General features: G+C 61.6%; 1 protein-coding gene across 1 annotated transcript in view; it reads left to right on the top strand.

Moving 5' to 3' along the window:
• Positions 1–19691, top strand: part of FBRSL1 (fibrosin like 1) — an 83241-nt gene that overhangs the window by 21014 nt on the left and 42536 nt on the right. Inside the window, exons 3-4 of the mRNA XM_019631962.1 lie at positions 6231–6335; positions 8566–8601. Of these exons, the coding sequence (XP_019487507.1) occupies positions 6231–6335; positions 8566–8601 (141 nt within the window). The remainder of the gene's footprint in view (positions 1–6230; positions 6336–8565; positions 8602–19691) is intronic.

Consider the following 19691-nt stretch of genomic DNA (forward strand, 5'->3'; position numbering starts at 1 on the left):
TGGGGGAGTGCCCCCAGGCCTGTGTGGCAGGCACCCGACTGGCCTGGGGATGCAGCCGTGAATAGTCCCTGCCTGCACGGAGCTTAAATTCCAAACAGGCTCGAAATGTGAGGGGAATTGAGGGGACAGCAGGCCTGCCTGGGAAGGGAGGGGGTCTCCTTTAGGTTAGGGGACACAGGGAAGGGGGCGTGTGCCTGTGTGTGCGAGAGGGCTCAGGGCGGGACCCTGGGACCCATCGCAGGGTGGCTGTCACTCCTGCAAAGGGACCACTGGGGAGTTTTAAGCAGTGCAGTGACACTAGCTGACTTATGTTGTTTTAAAACTCATGCTGGAGGTGAACTGGGCAGCCGTGGGGACAACTGGGAGGCTGTGCTGGAGGGAGGTGCTGGTGGCTTGATTCAGGTCGTCAGTCCTGTGGACAGATTGGGGCAGCCATAGGCCAAGTGGCTCCGCTAGAACGGCCCAGCCGAAACGTGATGGAAGGGACACGACAGAGTCCAGGGGCCCCACTCTGGTGACACCCCCCTCTCCGGGTCTACTCTGATACAGTTCTGGGGGGCATGACAGCGCTGTCCCCATCCCCCAGCAAGGGGGGGGGACCACACTTGTGCCCCCAGAACCTGCTGGCCATGGGTTTCTTAGAGGGGTGGCGGCCTCAGAGGGCAGCAGCTTGCTCCCCACATTGTACTGGCTGTGGGGACACTTGGTCATCCCCACAATGCCTGAGCCCCACCTCAAGGTGCCAAGAACATGAGGACAGCCTCTGCCTACTGGGCACTCGTAATCTAATGCAGGGAGACAGATGAGCCAACCAGCAGTCCCATGCCATTTTCAGAGGGATGCTTGGGGCCACGGGAGTCTGAAGGGTCCTGCGTTCAGCCTGGTGGGCAGAGGAGTGGGGGTCGCGCCAGAAGTGCTTCTGGAAGAAGCTGGGCGCATGCGTAACCTGAGTGGGTGTCAGCCCGCCCAAAGCAGTGGGGGCACCCGGGTCTCCCCGACCCAGCCGAGGGTCCTCCCGTGAGCCCCCTTGTCAGAGTGGCTGCCATGCACACTCGCCAGCAGAGGCCGCCTGGAGCACACGGCTGCGCTGGCAGCCAGGTGCGGGGAGGAGGCCGGGGTCCGCTTGCTCCCGCCCCCGCCCCACGTGGGTCCTGCACTGTCTCCGGGGCCCCTCCCTGGGCTGGCCTGCGCTAGTCCTGCTGAGGACTGAGTCCCCCGAAGCACAGGCCTCTGCCCGCACAGGTGTAGGGCTCCGTGGACAAGACACGTAACGTGTGTGACTGTCCACTGCTGTCTCTTGCTGTGGAGGAAAGATGGAGGGGTGGCAGACTCTAAGGGGTTGAAAGGCCCCACTGAGCCCCGCAGAAGTGGGTGCTTGTTACCGGCGGGAAGACCAAGTAGTCGGGGGTCCAGGGAGACAGCCGGGCCTGGGGTCACACAGGGGCTTCCTGGGCAGAGCTGTGGGTTACAGCCCGGGGAATTGAGAGAGGGGCCCCGGGTAGGGAGGCCTTGGGGGGAGGGCACCCCCTGCATGGCTGGGCCTGGAGCCCTACACAGTGAGGGCTTTGGATGGATAGACCGTCCCCTGCAACTGAGTGGCGCCAGGCGCTTGCACTGGGTTAATGGGAAGCTTCAGCCCACAGGACCCGCGGGACACCAGGGACCCAGATGACGTGAGCAGGGACCCAGGGCTGGGGACACGGGGGCTTGTGGGGATGAGCACAGCTTCCCAGTCCAGCTGGCGGAGCCCAGTTAGGGCCACATGCTTGACGTTTGCCGCGAGCCAGGCTGTCCACTGCAGTCCTACTTAGTGGGGGCCTCTCAGTCTTGGGGTGCACATTAGAGTCTCCTGGGGGTCTCGGGAAAGTCTGATACCCACTTGCAGGAAGTCTGACCCCTGGGGAGGCCCAGGCTTTTTAAAGCTCCCCAGGGGGCGCAGTTTGCATGGGGGAGGGGGTTCCTTGAAAGGAAACTGGGGAGCTATGAGGAACAGCCATGAAAGCTGGAGTGGCATGTCATGCGGCTGTGGGTGTGCACATGCATGTTTGTGCGTGTTGTGTGTGCACATAGAAGGGGCACCTGGAGCCTGTGCTTGGTTTCCACAGGGGTGGCGTGGATTTGGCCCAAAGGCCCTTGTCACGGTTCCTGGTGGCCCAGCTCGCTGGAGCGGTTGCTGGTGCTTCGTGGGTGCTTACCTCAGTCCCACCTCCCAGGCCTGTCCCCCGACTGGTCCGAGGGAGTCTGTGGATGCTCTCATCCCCCTTCTCAGGATTCCCAGGCCGCCCCCACCCCTGGGCTGGGCAGGGCGCTTGCAGGGGAGAGACATGTGGCAGAGCCCAGAGCCCCCACGAGTGTGTGTGCTCAAGGAGTGCGCGCGTGCACACAGCGGCCCTGTCTGAGCTCACGTGTGCTCCAGAGGGCTCCGTGTTATGGCACTTATCTGAGGGTGAAACCTGATGAGACGTGAGTGTGACTCACCGGGGCTGCCAGGTACGACTGTACAGGCCGTGCACTGCACAGCTCCAGGGCTGCCAGATCCCATGTCACTGTGGGTGGCACGTGCTTTTGCTGAGAGAGACAGTTTGCAGGCGTGACGGTTGAGTGTGCTGAGGGAAATTGCCTCTGCCCTGTCTGCACGGGGTATGGGGTCCTAAGGGTAGCAGGAACCCCGTGTGCAGGCAGGTGGGGGCCTTGGCAGGGTGGTGGGTATGCAGAGTGTTAGGGCAGATGGCAGGGGCTGCTGGGCAGTGTGTCTGGATGTGGGCAGAAAAGGCCAGGCTGCAGCGTGGGTGAGGGGGCCCACAGGGCGGGTAGGGTGCGTGCCGTGGCTTTCCATGCACCTTCACGTCCGTGTGTGTCCTTGTGAGTGCTTGTCTGTGGGGGTCTCGGTGTGGGTCTGGGGTCTCAGTGAGTTTGCTTGCTTCCGGGAGTGAGGGGTGCTGGTGACTCTTTGTTTGCCCTGTCCCAGTGTTTCCCGATCCCACAGGGGGAAGACCCCATGCACAGCCTGGGGGCACCGCTGGGACCTGCTTCCTGGACCCCTTCTGAACAGTGGCCTCTGGATGGCTCCCCTGCCCCGTGGGTCTGACCACAGAGTGGAAACACATGTTGCCTGACGGCCCAGGAGGCAGACACTTCTCCCTGGGATGTTCAGAGCCGGGGAAGGGCCATGGGTGGCAGGCCACTGGAAGGCTCAGGACCCCAGGTGCTCCCGGGACGCCCCAATCTGAGGTGACATCCCTATGCCCGCTGGTCTGACGGCAGTGCCCTAACCATGCCCGTCTAAGGGAAGCGTCCCCTCTCCACCCTTTGAAGGCCATGAGCTGACCCTGCCAAGTCAGGCAGTGCCATGTCTCCACATATCCCCGAGTCTGAAGGCGGAGTGGCTTGCCAGTTCAGGGCACGCTCTCGTGGTGTGCCTCCTTGCAAGAGCAGAGGGCTGTGTGTTCAGGAAATTTACAAGCAGGTTGCTAAACCTGGTGCCTGAAGTCAGCACGATGTGTTTCTACCGCAGAACATGCAGGCCCTCCGTCCCCGCAAGCCCACCACGCCACGCACAATGGTCTTCCGGGTAGCCTCGTGACCGACCCCCTGGCTTTCCAGAAGTGTCAGCTTCTCAGTGAAGCCCTTCCTGGCGAACCTGTCCCTCTTCTCTGCCATGGTCCCTCCTTAGCACCTGTGCTGTCTGCTCACTGCATGATGGCCTCTTTTTTGTAGGTTTTGGGGGCGCAGGGACTTGTGTCTGTTTTCTTCACTGCCCAGAACAGAGCAAGCTCATGGGCGCTCAGTTAGAAATGGGAGGGTGGGAGAGCAGTGAATGGATGGATGGAGGATGGGGGAGGATGGATGGATGGATGGATGGTGGATGGATGGATGGATCGATGGATGGAGGATGGATGGGTGGATGGAGGATGGGGGATGGATGATGGATGGATGGTGGGTGGATGGAGGATGGATGGTGGGTGGATGGAGGATGGGGGATGGATGGTGGATGGATGGGTGGGTGGGTGGGTCAGTGAACAGGCACAATGGTTCCCTTCAGTGCAACCAGGGCAGCCTCTGGCTGTGGACATGGACTTGAAGGGACTCTGATCTGTCTCCTGTTCCAACTGGAAACAGGCGAGGCTTCCCTGCCTTCTGGCATATTCTGGCCCCAGCACTCTGAGCAGCTAGGAAGCAGGTAGAGCCACAGGACAGCCAGACTCCAGCTTGGGCTGTATTGTATGGGTCCTGGCTTAGAGACAGAAATTAGATGACCAGCGTTCCTAGCATGTCCGGACTGGGGCTGCGAGGGAGGCCTTGTTCTTTTTTATTTTTTTTGAAAATTTTGTTGGGGAATTGGGCGAGGGGAACAGCGTTGGGGAATCGGGGAAGGGGAACAGACAAGTTGCTGTCCTTTTGTTCTTCAGTCTAGTTGTGGAGGACGTCGCTTCACTGGCCCATGTTGGTATTATCATTGTGCTCTCCCTGGATGAGGCAGTTGCTTGCTGGCCATTGGTGGCTGCTCACGGCGGCTCAAGGAAGCTCATGCCTGCTGCCAGCCGCTCACAGTAGCTCACAGCAGCCCCACTGCAACGGGCTGCAGCCCACGCCCATGCCGGCGGCTCACTGCAGCCCAGCTCCAGGTTGAGCTGTTGTTCAGCATCTTAGCTGTAGGGGGCAGTGTCACTGGCCCTCATATGTGGGATCCGACCCTCCTGCTGCTCAGAGCTGGCGTCCCAAGCCAAGTCCTAACCAACACAATCGGCCCGCCTGGGCCTTGTTCTTACGTGGGCCTTTGCAGACAGGCCCCTGGGCTGTGGGTTGATGCTGGTACTGTCTTGTCATTTACACTCTGCTGGCCACAAAGTACAGGGCCCAGTGGCTTTTGGGGCCTGCACTCTCATATCGTGATCTGGGGTGACCCTCGGGTGCAGGGGCTGTGAAAGGCTTCTGGCTGAGCATGACGTGGGGTCTGCAGGAGGGGCTCAAGCCATGAGGGGTTTCCCAGGGACTCAGGATCCCGTATCCTGGAGCATAACCAGTGACCTTGCCAACCCATCCCGACCTTTGACCCCACTCAGGGTGTCTAGTTCTGGAGGGTGCTCGTGACACAGTGGCTGGACATGGGGGACCGGGGCAGGCTCTGAGCCCTCTGGGCTATAAGAACGTGGGCGCTAGGTTGGGAGGCCTGGAGGATGGAGAGGAGAGGCCCTTCCACATCCTGCAGGGTCCCCCTGCTGTTCTTCAGGGACGTTGGCAGCATGTGGAAGGGGGTCACCGGGCGTCAGGCGGTGTGCTGGTCTGTTCCAACCTGAGACTGACAGGGAGGGGTGGACATCTGTGTGCCCAGACGTCACTGTGGTAGGAGACAAAGCTGGGAACGGGGGATGCCAGGAGGGCGGTGGGACTGGACCCGAGGCCAGCGTGGTTCAGGGGTGGTGGTGACTCCCTGGATGTGGGAGAGTCAGGGTCGGGGGCCGTGATGTGCGTCACATCTCTGCAGCTTTGTGAGTTGAGAAGTTATTTCCAAGTAAAAAGAGAAACATGAATAGAATTCTGGGTCCCACATTGACACTTAACCTCCGTGACCTCTTTCCCTCCTCTGTGAGGTGGGCACAGAGTGTGTAGTGGGGCTTCTGTGCGAGGAGCCAAGAGCTGCCAGCTGGCCACAGTGTAGCCAGGCCTAAGAAACGCTGGCCCTGTGGGGGACTGCAGATGACAGAACTGAGGCACAGAGAGGTTGAGTGATGGCTCCAGGTCACACAGCATGGTGGCAGTCCACGCCTAGCCCTGCAGCCCTGGCAGCCCTGGCAGCCCTGACTGCCCGCCCTGGGATTGTGGGGAGGACTGATGGGAGCCTGGGAGTATGCGCCTGCAGGGAGGGGGGAGGCGTTGCCACTGGCCTGTCCTGGAGGCCTGGGGACCATCAACTGGCTCGGTGTAGCAGATGGGGCGGGCGGCCCATTGGGGAGCCCAAAAAGTCACCCGGTGGCTGGAGGAAAGGACAGAGCTAGCAGCAGTTTCCTGTCCTAGTGCGTGAGCTGCTCTCCTGTGCACCCCCTGTCTGGGCCGTGAATGGCTCGGCAGCGGCAGTGCTCCGCCCCCTGCCTCTCTGCCTCTCCCCCGTTCAGCCCTGGTCGGGTGGGGCTGGGGGCCTGACCCTGGCTGTGCCCCTCGCATCCCACAGCGGCTAGCGGTGTGGAAAGGTCAGGTCTGTGCTTGCTGAGCCCGCCTCTCCCTGTCCCCAGATGAAGGTTGCAGTGTCCATAGGGGGCGACCGCAACAGCGAGGACGACAGCTTCCGCGAAGCCACCAGCTCCCGGCGGAGCAGCTCCCGGGACCAGCTCAGTGACGTGAGTACCCCTGGCGCTCTCGCCCCCACCCCCCGACCTGCCACAGACACAGCCAGCCGCTCGCTCGCTCGCTTGCTCGCTCAGGGGCCCAGTCCGGGTGGGGCTCTGTGTTTGCAGTTAGCATGGGCTCTCATTAAACACGATTTTTTCCCACTAATCAGGACCCCATTTAGATGGGGACCAAGGGTTAGGTTGTGACAGGAACCCGTCTCGGCGGCTGTGGTGGGGCTGAGGCCCTCTGTCCGGCTGGGGGCAGGCACACACTGGATGCTCCCTGGGGCCGGGATGTGGACTGGGAGGCAGGACTGCCCTGGGAGCAGACTGGCCTTTGGAGCGGGCCTGGGACTGCAGGGAACGTGCCGGAAGCACTCCCACCTACCCTGGTGGACCGGCGTGTTGGCTCGGGGGGGGGGGGGGGGGTGTCTGCTGGCCTCAGCCTGGATGCCCAGGTAGCCTGAGTCTGTGGACACACCTTCAGTGTCTCAGAAGACAGGTCCCTGAGCTCAGGTCCTTGGAAGCAGGAGGGGTCTTGGAGCCCGTGTGAGGATGACCTGGAATTTGGCATTTGGCCAGCAATCGGGGGTGGGGGGTGAGGGTGTGAGGGGGTACTCCTCACCACGGAGTTTCAGGACCCAGAGCTTGGAGGAGGGGGGATGGAGCAGGCGCAGGAAGGGCTAGAAGTGGGGAGAGGGACCCTAGGGGTAGGGAGTTCCTGGAGGAGGGGGCCCGGGAGGGAAACCTAGGCAGAAGGGTCCCGCTGGAGGAGGGGGCCCCCAGAAGAGGCCTTTGTTTCTTGACCCGGAGCTGCAGAAGTGGCTGCCTGGTGGAGACGGAATTGAATGAGTTGTCCTCATTATCATTTAAATGGGGGCCTGGGGGAGCGGCAGGCGGGAGACCGGGAGGAGGAGGCCTAATTGCCCGGCTCGATCCTGTTGCCTTAAGATGGGAAAATAGGCTGGTAATTGTCTGGGGCCGCGGGGCGCCCTAGTTCGAAGTCCTCTAATTGCTGGCGGTGTGAACGCAGAGGGTTCTGAGGGCAGCACGAGGCCGGGCGTGAAGGATGCAAGCTCGGGCAGCCAGGACTCCCATCCACCTCATCCAGGGCCTCCCGGGATGGGGGCCCCACCAGGGGGAGCTCTGCCCCACAGGGACCCCCAAGAGCTGACTGGGGACCTGGCAAGGGTCTGCCTGGCCTGGACAGGGGTGCCCTGTGCAGAAGGGAGGGTCCCAGACTGCAATGGGAGGGGCCCCGACCCCCTCTGTGGTCACCCACTATCCGGAAGAATCTTCGCATCTGGCCCACAGTTCCCATGGCCAGTGTGCTCTGGACCCTGGTCTGTGGGCCCCACACCCCTCAGATAGGCCTGCCCTCCATGACTTGAGTATGGTCCCCCATGCCCCCTGTCACCATGTCCTGTCTGTCATCATCTGTCTCTGGGTCCTCTCCTGCACCCCATCCCTCCAGCCTGTGCCTTGAGGGTCAGCCCTCGTGACCACCGCCAGCCCTGTGGGTGTCTTGTGAAGCACCCCTATCCACGAGGCACCGGTGAGACCTACCTCCTAACCGGCTGCTTTCTTCCTTCGGATCTGAAATGCCCATCTGAGGCCAAGAGAGGTCCATCGAGCCTGTTGGGCCCTGTCTGGGACTTCCCAGGACCCCCAGGCCACAGCTCACCCTGACCCCCCCGAGATGACTTGTCCGGCTCTTCCTGAAAGCCTTTTCTCCCCAAGGCCCGCCCCCCAGCCCCTGTCCCTGGGACCCTGGGAGACTGGTGGGTGGCAAGGGGCGGGCCGGCCCGGGCACAGACAGGGATCTGCCAGGGCCCAGCGCCGTGGGTATGTTGGCGCCCTCCATCCCATGGCCACGTGTGGGCAGAACCACGTGCGGAGCACTGGACCCTCTAGGGGTGCCAGGAGCTGGCTGAGAGTTGAGCTTATTCCTGAGGCATGTGGAGACTTCACCTGCCTCTCTGTGGGGGTGTTGCTGGGCCCCATGTCCTGGGTCTGGGGGTAAGGTCTCAGTATGGGTCCTTAGGCACAGCCACGGCTGTCGGGCTGTGACCCCGGCGGTGTCCTCTATGGCTTCAGTCCTGACCTCCAGCCCGTAGTTCCAGCTGAGGGCCCCGGGAGTGGTCTGTGGGCCTGCCTGTGCCCAGGGGTGGTCCTCAGAGGACAGGTGACTGTCAGGGGCTGAGACCCCAGGTACTGACTGTTCTCTTCCTTCCCACAGAGCTCGGCGCAGGCCGTCTCAGGCAGAGGCTACTCCGTAAGTCTCCCGTCCTCCCCGCTGTCCAGCTCCCGCGCTCGTCCCGCCCTCAACCCCTCCGTCCTGAACTCTGCCCTTGGGGCTGGAGCTCTCAGGGTGGTCCTGGCTGATAGCAGTAGCCTGGGAGGGGGTTGGTACAGGGCTGGGGCTGGGGCCTCATAGCAGGCCCTGCGCCTTCATCTGCTAGGAGTGGGGTCCTGGGCCTGGAGCAGCTGCCCCCAGCACCCTGACTCCTCAGCCCCCCACCCACTCAGTCCTGAGCTCTGCCAGCCAGAGAGGCCTGGCACTCAGGCTGGACACGGGCATAAGGCCTGGCCCCCAGCTCCCATCCGGCTGTGTGGGGCCACCTTCCCTGCCCCCAGCCCCTCCCCGGGGAGCTGCTCTGCCCCCTCCTCAGGACTTTATTTCATTTCCCCTTAAGTATCAGGAGGAACGTTAATGACACCATAAAACCCAGAGCTCCATAAAAGCCATTTCTGCAGATTTACTGCTGTGCAGGCTCTTGGAGGGCGGGGGCCCGGGCTCCGCCCGCCTCATCCTGAAGCCCCTGATTTATTGCGAGTTCCAGGGTTCCCAGTGTTCCCCGGCCTGGCGGGCCTGGCGGGTCTGGTGGCCTGGTTCTAAATCACTGAGGCTTTTCATAGGGTGTGTGATTAACCCCTTCATCTCCCTGGTGGCCCTGCCCCACCCCAGCTGCCCAGGCAGCTCAGCGGTGTCTTCCTGGGGAGGACTCCGCCCTCCTCAAGCAGCCTGGCGTGTTTGTCTGTCCTCACGGTCATGGTTGGCGGCCCTTGCTGCTGCTTCTTCCCGTGGGCCTGGGCAGTGCCGACACACTGACCACTGCTGGAACCGACCGTGTTGGCTGAGTGGCGCTGGCCAGGAGGCGGGCCAGGACCGGGCTCCAGTGGGAGCTGTGCAGGCAGACCCGGGGTGGGAGGCGGCTGGTGGTAAGACGCTGTGTGATGCAGGCCGGGGTCGGGGAGAGCTGGGACAGTGGCCAGGAGTGGGGGGCTGAGCGCCCACCTGTGGGCAGGGTGGGGGGCCTGTGTGGGTCCTGGAGGGTCCGGGCCCAGGCACGCCCCATTTGGAGCCTCCTGCCATGTCTGAGGCCCCAGGGCAGCTGGGGTCTCTGCTCCGAGCCTCCTTGCCAGAGCCACTGGTGTCCCCTTTGCTTCCAAATCACTGTGTGGCATTTGTGGTCTTTTCCTGAAACGCGGCTTTGATGTTTCCTGGAGAAGAACCTGTAATTAATGTGCCAGCTGTTTGCAGTTTAACCCCCCACTGCTCAGGAGTGACAGATGGTGGCAGGGAAGTGGCCCCACCTGCTGCTCAGGCCGTGGGGGTTCCCCAGCGATGTGTGCAGAGACCCTGGGCGTGCCAACGAGTGCAGTGGGCCCTGGTGTGAGCAGGTGTGTCCGCTGGTCCCTGATGTGAGCTGGTGGGCACTGCAGGTACAGGGTAGTCAGCCTGGCCCTGGTGGCTTTCTTGTCCAGTTGGTGTGGGGTTGCAGGCAGGAACCTGGTGCTCTCAGAATCAGAGGCCAGGTGGAGGCCGTCCTCCCTGAGGGCTGGGGGCAGGTAGGTGTCCCAGCTGAGGACCGGAGAGGACAGTGAGCTCAGCACACTGGTCCCCACAGGGCTGTGTGTGGCAGGCAGCGGTCAGCTGGGTGGGCAGAGGGCGGCCACGACCCTGCCTGCAGATCAGGACCTCACCATGGCGTCCTGGGACACGCGAGTGTGCCCTGTGTGCAGCCGTGTGTGGCTGTCTGTGCAAGGGAGCGTGTGCTGAGTGTCGGTCGCATGTGTGTGTCCCTGTGGCCCTGGCAGAGCTGTGGATGCCTGCACCTGGGGTGTTACATGTTTCTCTCTGGGTCGGGCCTCATGCCCGCATATGTCTGTGGGTGTAGCAAATGTGCATGTATGCGCGAGCGGGTGCATGCGTGCCACATGCTTGTATCTGCATGTTAGTGTCTGGGGTGGCATGGGTGCATCTGTACGTGTGTGACAGGGTCTGCAGGTGTACCATGTTGTTTGTGTGTGAGACACATGGCCACGTGGCATCACGTGTGGCTGTGCACATGTGCCCAGGTAGAGGGCACCTGTCCTGTCTGTGTGGGAGCCCAGGCCCAGCACGGTGGCGCTGCCCCCACCTCTCCCCAACAGCGTCCCCACACTAGGTGGAGAGGGGCACGTGCCATCTGACCTGGTTTATGGACGGCACTTAAAGGGCTTTAAGTTGCTGAGATTGAGCCCCAGCAAATCCCTAGTCACTTGCCCGTCCTCTCCAGCCTCTGTCCCAGACACTCGGCCTGTGTCCCAGATGCTTGGTGCGGCCTCCCTGGCTCGCCATCAGACGTTCATTAGCACCATGAAACCAGTTAGAAAGTAATTTTCTTAATTTGGCTGCTTGTAACCAAGGACATGACGATCCGTCTCCCGCTGACACAGGGGGCTTGGGGGTTTCCCTTATTAAAGAGAAGAGGATATAGCCGCCTGCCATGCGGGAGGCCAGTTCTCACCCCCACCCCCACCCCAAGGCCATCGGAGTGTTCTGAAAGGGGGCCGTGACCCCCGAGGCAGTGGGGGACAGGGATGGAGTGGAGGCAGGGCAGCAGCCCTGATGCGGTGAAACGGTGGTGTGGTGACATCTGAGCAGCTCTCCTGGGACTGACCTGTGATGACCCGGGCAGCTCTCAGCTGGTACCTTAGCTGTTCCCGCCCTCACAGCCACACTCCAAGGTGGGCATTGGACCAGTCGTGACCCTACAGCCTCAATGTGAGGGCACCGAGGCACCCACCCTAGGAGGGGCCCGTGCTCGGCGCTGTGCTGAGCAGGCCAGCCCCACTCTGGACGTGCTCCGGTGTCCCGAGGCCCTCCCCTGTCCCGGGACCTTCCTCCTCAGACCCCTTGTCACCACCAGGAGGAAGCCTGGCTTTCCCTCCACCTAGCCCCACCCCACACCCCATCTGCCCCACCAGCCCCTCACTGTTAGGCCTCCTCCCCTTCCCTCGGTCAGGTATGGCTCTCAGCCTGGAGATTGAGGTGTGACAGAAAGCTGCGTTTCTCACTGCCGCCTCCCTTCAGCAAGTACTCGGCGAGTGTGTGCTCTGTGCCTGGCACTGTGCTGGGAAGGACCAAGGGCTCGCGTTCCTGCCCGCAGAGCTCACGGCCTAATGAAGCAAATAAGTACAGGGAGAAAAGGCGGGGAGACAGGCATGGCCTCTGGGGCCACGCTGGTGACTCGGAGCTGCCAGTGCTCCGCCCTGAGGTGGGAGGGTCCACAGGAGTGGGGACGGGCAGTGCAGGTGAGGAGCGGCCAGCTCAGGGTGGGACACCTGCTTGTGGTTGCGACCTCAGTTCTCTGACGGCCTCTCCGTGGGTCCCTTTGTGGGCTGCTTGGGCTTCCTCGCAGTACAGAGGTGGGTTCCAGCGTCCTGAGAGCAAGTGCCAGGAGGGAACAGTAGGTGTTGTGGCCTAGGCCCCAGGGCCTGACGCGGCTTCAAGCTGGGGTTGTCACGAGACCCGCCCAGGTTCAAAGGCGGGGCGTCAGCACTTTGTGAGCCCTGAGAAGCAGACTGGCTACTGGGCGGGCCCCTTACCCGTCCTGACCCGGCCTCTCCTCAGACTTGGGGCACAGCCCGTGGATCAAGGCGTGCTGTGTGTGGAGGGGTGGACACGCTTCACTCTCTGACCCGCTGGTTGGGAGGTGTCCCGCCTGCCCCCATGCCCACCTCAGGAGCAGCCCAGGCCGCAGGCCCAGCAGCCCCATCTGCCTGCACCACCAATGTGGGCCTCGCCAGCCTGCCCCACGCCGCAGCATTGCAGTGCAGGCTCGTCTTTACGAGGCAGGTTTATGACATTCATTACCTCGCTCCTCGGGCCACTTCCGTGTGGCCATAATTTGTACAAAAGCAATAAAACCCCACAAGCCTCTCCCCTGAGTCAGGAGCTGCGATCTCCTCCTGACCTCTGAGCACAGGACAATCCTTAGTGGTGGTGGGGTGTGCATGGAGCACGGGGGTGTGCATGGAACATGGGGGTGTGCATGGAACATGGGGGTGTGCATTGAACATGGGGGTGTACACGGAGCACGGGGGTGTGCACGGAGCACGGTGGTGTGCACGGAGCACGGGGGTGTACACGGAGCATGGGGGTGTACACGGAGCATGGGGGTGCGTGTGCACGGAGCACGGGGGTGTGCATGGAACACGCTGTCCTTGCCTGTGGGATTCGCAGCCCAGCCCCTGCCTGGCTTCTTCCTTTCAGAGGAATACCGTGCAGCCCTCGTCCATCTGTCTGTCCATCCTTCACCAGGCCCACCTCTCAGGAGCCCGGGTGCAGCCATGGCCCTCACTTGTCCAGTTGGTAGGACATGGAAGTCCTCTCTGTGTGCTCCTGTCCCTGTTGTCCAGCGCCTCTCCTGGACAGCTGGGGGTCAGTGGGTGTTGGCACCAGCTTCCTCGGGCTGGTGCTGCGGGCAGCACCCTGGCATCTGGGCAGCAGGTTCTTCCTGAAGGGGGCCTGGGTGGTGAATGGCTGTGCACCCCCAGATAGAGAAGGGTCAGATCAGACGACAAACAGGTGACATGCGTGGTGTCTGGACAGAATGGTTTACACCAGGCAGAGGGGGTGCTGGGTGTCCTGGGGAAGACTGCCGGCTCCAGTGGAGAGGGTGCCACTGGGGACGCAGCAGAGCAGGCCTAGGGTCCCTGCCCTGGTGGGAAGACGGTGGACGAAGGCAGGTCATTCAGGAGCAGGTGCTTCCAAAGAGTGCTGACTGCTGCAGGACGCCTGTGCCCAGCGGTTGGGTGACATCCAGGAATAAGCTAGAGGGGATGTGAGACTGAGGGTGCATGCTGGCTGGGAGGTAGGTGTGCCAGGGGACCTAGGGGGGGAAGGAAGGGGGCCCGGGCAAGGTTTGTCCCCGCAGCCCAAACACATCTGGTGGCGTCCTCCGGGCGGGCCGCCCTGGGTGGGGGGCTTGGGCACTGTTAGTGAGAGGGGCCTGGATGCTGGGAGGCACCCTGCCCCTGCTGGGCCTGGAGCCCTGGATGGTGGTTGTCCAGGCCTTGGGGTGATGCGGTGTGTCGGCCTAGCGAGGGCTGGAGAGCATCCGCTCATGAGAAATCCTCACGTCTGTTGGCATTTCCCAACCACCTTTTACTTTAAACTGGGAGCAGGCCCATGGCAGGTGGAGGCCCAGGCACGTGCCCCAGCCCACCGTACGGAGCCGCTGGCCTGGGCAGTAGGGGTCAGGTGTTAGGGTGGACCATGGTTTCAGGTCTCTCCAGGTCACTTTGCAGGGACTGCCAGGAGAAGCCTCCCCAGACCCCCTCCCGCGGCCTCTGTAGAGGCCCCTTCCTCCAGCCACTCACCGGGAAGGCTCCCCATTCCCTGGTCAGCACAGCCCTAGGCTGGCCCAGGTCCAAAGGGAGGCGATCGGCCCCAGCCCCTGACAGGAGGGTGCCCTAGCACACGCCCACTGCCACACGGCCCCCACCGATCCCCCTCAATCCTGCGCTGATCACTCAGGCTGCGTAACGAGTTGCCCCATCTCAGCTGCTTAGGACAGGAGTGTCTATTGCGCTGGTTTCTGAGGGCCAGGATCCCTTCCTCTCCCGTGGGGCTCTCCTGCAAGGCAGCTTGAAGCCAAGCCCGGGACAGCAAGGCCCTCTGCAGTGTCCGCTTGGCGGGGACCACACATGTTGTGGACTCGGAGGCCCCGTGGGGGCCGCTGCCACTTCTTGCCTGTGCTGGGTCCTCCGCAGGGTCCCCACGACATGGGACAGCCAGCACACCCCCTGGGCGGCCAGTTCTCAGCGTTCACCTGTCACTTGTGGTCCCAGGTGGGCCTGCCTTCGCCTGGACCCTGACTACACATTGCTCAGCCACACAGAGGCCCCTGGCTCCTCAGCTTAGCCCAGGGCAATTAACAAACACCCCATCTCTGCACCCCCCCACCCCCACCCCGTGCTCCTCCAGGCAGCATGAACCAAAGGACTCAGGTGCAGTCAGGTGACCAGGCCATGGTCCTGTCCCTGGAGGCTGGACAGGGATGCTCTGGACAAGCCTGTGGGACCCCTCCAGGCCGTGGTCACATGTGCCAGGAGCCACAACTGGAGGGCGGGGCAGGCTGGCATGCGGGTGGGCGGGGGCCTCGTGCCTGTCGGAAGCCGAGATTCAATTATGTGGGACAGGCTGGGACACACGGTTAGGAATTAATGTTAACACTGCTCTGGTTAAGACTTTTTCTGTCGATAAATAATTCATAAGGCAGTTAGCGCTTTGAGCCTGACAACACGAGAATATATTAATACAGTCGACTCTGTAAAAGGTCAGTGCATGTGGCGGGGCCGGGGGCCATCTTTTATTCACTCTGTGACATGGGCTCATTAATTATTCCAGCACAGCAAGGGCTGTGCGGGGAGAGCCACTAATGAGAAAAAGGGAGAGCGGGTGTGATGTCTGACACGCCAGCCTCGGGTGTGGAGGAAGAAATGGACTGAGGTCCTGGTAAGACCCTGAGACGGGAGCAGAGGGTCCCTGCCTGTCCCCCTGCAGCTCGGGGGGGCCGGGATGGGTGGGAAGGGGTGCCGGGGACCCCCCAGCACGGGGCCCTAAGGTGGCCACTCTTGGTCGTCCTCGCACATTTGTTGAGCAGTCACTGTGGGCCAGGTCCTCAGGTCAGAGGATTGAAGAAAACCCATCACTCCCCTCTCCCGGGGCCACACAAGGAGGGGCAGGTGGGAACAGGAGAAGGGAGTAGAGTGTGGGGTGTCAGGGTGGGAGGGGGCAGCACGTGCAGGCCCACACAGGACCCTGCCTGTCACATGCATGCGTGTGTGTCAGTGCATATGTGCAAACGTGTGTATGTCATTGTGCACGTGTGTGTGTCAGTGTCTGTGTGTGAGCATGTTTGTGTCAGTATGTGCATGTGCGTGTGTAATTACAATCACGTGGCCCTGGGGGAGCCAAGGTCAGCTGGGGCCCTGGTGTCCTGTGGGGACATGGAGACATCAGGTTCGCCCAGGAGCAGTGACGTGGCTGCTGTGTACCATCAGGAGTTATGGTGGGGCAGATGGGCACAGAGCAGGGTGGGGTGGGGGGCAGTGGATCCACACTCAGGTGGGCAGAGGCAGTGGGGGCTCGGGGAGGGCTCCCCAGAAGGACAGGCTGCACCTGTGGCATCACGAGGGATTGTGGGGTCGAGCCGGCGACTGGCCAGGGCGGACTTTGGCTCATCCGTCCTGACTGCCCCACCTGTGACGGGTGATGACGCTCTGTGCGTCTATTAAGTGGGTCCCCTCACCAAGGCCACCTGTGCTCGGGCTATCAGCTGTAGTAACTTAATTGCTCGTTAATTGGGTAATTAGTGCTTTGGTTTTGCTTTGAAGCCTAAACCCTCATAAAAAGTGAATTAGCTGAGTAAATAAGAATGGGGTTTTCAGGATCCCACGTCCGATGCGTGAATAATTAATCAGGCTTGACTGTGACTTCCTGGGCCACAGCCCATTTGGGGGGCCAGTACTGGGGCTTTCGTCCAGTCTCAGCCTCCATGAAGGAGTTGCTGGCATGTGGCATGACCACATGGGCCGGGTTAAGTCCTGGGTGGGCTCCCAACCACTCTGCCTCAGTTTCCCCATTCGTAAGCAGGTGGGTCTGTGGTGGGGACGGAGGGAAGCATGCAGAAACCACCTGCGTGAACAGAGGCAGCGTGAGCCCCATCCCCATGGAGTCCCTTGCCAGTAGGATGTTAGGGGGCTCCCCTCTTCCGCCCCCACTCCTGCCACCCCTGCAGTCCCAGGGCTGCCACTTGGCAGAGCCCAGATCCTGGATGAAAACGGCCTTTTAATGACTCTCCCAGAGCTCCTGGGCCCCGGCTGCCCGTGTTCTACCTCCCAATGGAGGCTTAGTAGAAAGAAAGGCAATAGCTCGCGTCCTTGTGGATGGAGCAGGGGGCTCCGGCGGGCTCACCCCCATCTCCTTCCAGGGCAGCTCCAAGGAGGGTGCTCAGACCCACTGCGGGTCCACAGGAGGGTGCGATCAGCACGCCTACGCGGGGATACGAGGCCCTGTGGCAGGTCACCTGAGTGCACAGGTGCCACGGGCATACACTGGGACACCGGGCATGCCAGGGTAGAGCACCCATTGGGCAGGGTGCCCCAGTGCTCATGTGGGAGAGGCCTCTGCACGCCTCAGCGTGTCTCAGGACATGCACGCACATGGCAGGCCAGCGGGCTCATGCGTGCACAGAGCACATGTGAGCCATGAGAAAACGCCCAGCGAACGCTGCTCACACCGAGGACCTGTGCGCTTGGAATTCCCAGGTGTCCCCAGGCCCACGGGAAGCTTGTGGGCACACCTCAGGCCACTTGGGTGCGGCCCAGCGTCGGCATCAACACTGACCTCCGGCAGCTCACACCTTCCTGCCCCCACACTCAGGTGGGCTGAGCAGAATGTTCTGTCACTTTCCATGCACATACGGGCCAGGGGTCCTGCTGGTGTTATTGGTTCCCAGCTGCTGAGGCCTTTGCAGGTGACAGTGCCCATTGGGAGCGAGTCCCAGGCTGGCGAGGAGCAGTCCAGCTGTGTGCCGCCACTGAAATGAGGCAGGGTCACCCGAGTGGGAAGCTGGGGAGAGACAGAGGCAGAGCTGGGTGGTTTCAGTGCCTTCCTGTAGGGCAGGGCCCAGTCATCCCCGGGACAGCCTCTCGGCCCCTTCATGTCCATTGCTGAGTGCAGGCCCAGGGGGCAGGAGGGACTCCCCCTGCCCTGCCCTGCCCTTACCCACCACGGGCATCTCTGGGCCATCTGATGAGCAGTGGGCCCAGCGGCCAAGTCTCCCAGCTCATGAATTTTTCATGCCTTTGTTTGAGGAATGGGAGACAGGCGGCCATCCTCTGAGCTCTGCTGTGAAGCCGTAATTAACGTTCACACGGAGGGAATAGGAGGCCCGTTTCTGCTGCTGCTGAATGACTGTGCTGATGGGCGTCTCCCATCATGGACGGCGATGAGCAACCCCCTCCCCACACGAGAGGCCAGGTTCCTGGAAGAGGCCTGGGGCAGGGGCCAAGCTCAGACCTCCTGGGTGGGCAGGGCACTGTTGGGGGAGAGGTATCTGTGCCCAGGCCCTGTGGTCAGGTGGATGGTGAAGGTGACAATGATGATTGTGACAATAGAGATAATGGCAATGATGACGACCTTGACATTGAAGGTGGTGATGGTGAAGTTCATGGTAGTGATAGTGATGATGGTGGTGATGAAGGTGACAATGATGATGACAGTTGCTCACATTTATGGAACCGTGACTCCGCCAGCTATTCTGAGTGCTCTTCATATATGGACTCATTTAACTCCCAAGCCCACCGAGGGGACACCGCCCCCCGTCTCTGCAGATGGGGAAGCTGAGTCTCAGACCGGTGAAGTGAGCAGCTGAGGCTGTAAGTAGAGGAGGCAGGATGGAACCCCGTGATCTGGCTCCAAAGCCCCTCCATGTGCTTCTGTCCCCCGCATGTGACAAGGACGAGCACTCTGGCCTGGGAGTGTCGGGAGAGACAGGGATGGGTGCCCCTGAGCCCACGGGAGTGCTGCCCAGCGCTGTACATGGGGCTCCCTGTTCTGGTAAGATGCAGGACTGGGTGACCGTGAGAAACCTGCGGATTTTGAAAGGCTGGCACAAATTGAAAGAAAAAGACCAAACCAAGCCTGTCTGCAGCCCCATCCAGCTTATGGCTCCTAGGCCACACCTCAAGGCTGTTGCTCACCCATGGCTGGGGATCTGGGAAGGCCATCAATTGAGCCTGGGAGGTTCCATGAGTCCCACATCATGTCACATCTGTTAACATGGGTGACACGTGGGGACCTCTGGGCATGGAGGAGCTGAGTTTTGGGGCTTTGGGGGATGGAGCCCTGAGTCACCTTTGCCTCTGACCTATCACTGAGTGGTCTTGAGTGCCCAGTGGGGTGCCTCGTTCCAGCCCCCACAGGACATAGGAGTACGTGCCCAACATGGCCCCTGAGCAAGAGGGCGGAGCTGAGCCTGCTGGGGTAGTTCAGTGCCTCGCCCCAGCCACTCAGGAGGCACCTGGCCCCAGGCATGCAGGTTGCGGTCCCTCAGGTGATGCTGACTCACAGCCAGGACTGTGACCCTGTGGTCTGACTAAAGGACCGGCAAAGACGGTGGCCCTGGACGAGTGGTCCTTGTGAGTCACCGTGCCTGCGAGGCCAGGCCAGGGGGCACCCGCAGGCCAGTAGAGGGGTGTGCCTCATGCTGGTGGGGTTGGAGTTCAGGGAAAGCAGAGCAGGGAAGGGCCGATGTCAGGGTCTCGTCTGTGCAGAGGAGGCGTCGCTTCTCCAGCCTCAGCTGTCAGGAGCACGAGTGAGGTGGAGAGGTACCTCCCTAAAACTCCCAGGCGTGGGCATTCAGCCACTCCAGAGGGAAACCCCTTGTTCTTGGCTTAATTGAAGATGATAATATTGGTGGTGGTGGTGATGATGATGATGGTGATGGTGGCGATGGTGGTGATGGTGGTGATGGTGTACCATCATGCTGAGAACATACGCAGCACTATCCTAGTCTTTCCATGTATTTACTCAGGTAAACTGCGCAGCAATCCTGCAGATAGGCTATTGTCTTTGGTTTGCAGAAGCATAAACGGCGGCACAAAAAGGTCAAGGGACTTGCCCAAGGCTGCACAGCGTGTAGGTGGCGGCCCAGATTCAGAGCAGGCATTCGCACCGGAGCCCAGGACTTGGCCTCCCCGCCGTATCCAGCACATCCCCTTGGGACCTGGGGTCTGCCCTCTCCTCTGTGGGCTTCCCACGTGGAACCCCGCACACACACACACACACACACACACACACACACACACACACACACGAGTGACACTCCTCAGGGCCGCCCAGCCCAGCCTGACCCATGAAGGTCGTCTCTTGCAGGCAGCTCCTGCGAGACAGATGCGGCCCCCTTTCCCTCCTTGCCCTGATGAATTGCCTCATTCAATTCCGACTCTATGGCAGTGAAACATTAATTCAGCAGGACTTAATAACGTGAATTCATTTGCAACACGGCCTGTGCTGGCTGACAACGG

The sequence above is a fragment of the Hipposideros armiger genome, unplaced genomic scaffold (genome assembly GCF_001890085.2).
Source record: "Hipposideros armiger isolate ML-2016 unplaced genomic scaffold, ASM189008v1 scaffold_1055, whole genome shotgun sequence".
NCBI lineage: Eukaryota > Metazoa > Chordata > Mammalia > Chiroptera > Hipposideridae > Hipposideros > Hipposideros armiger.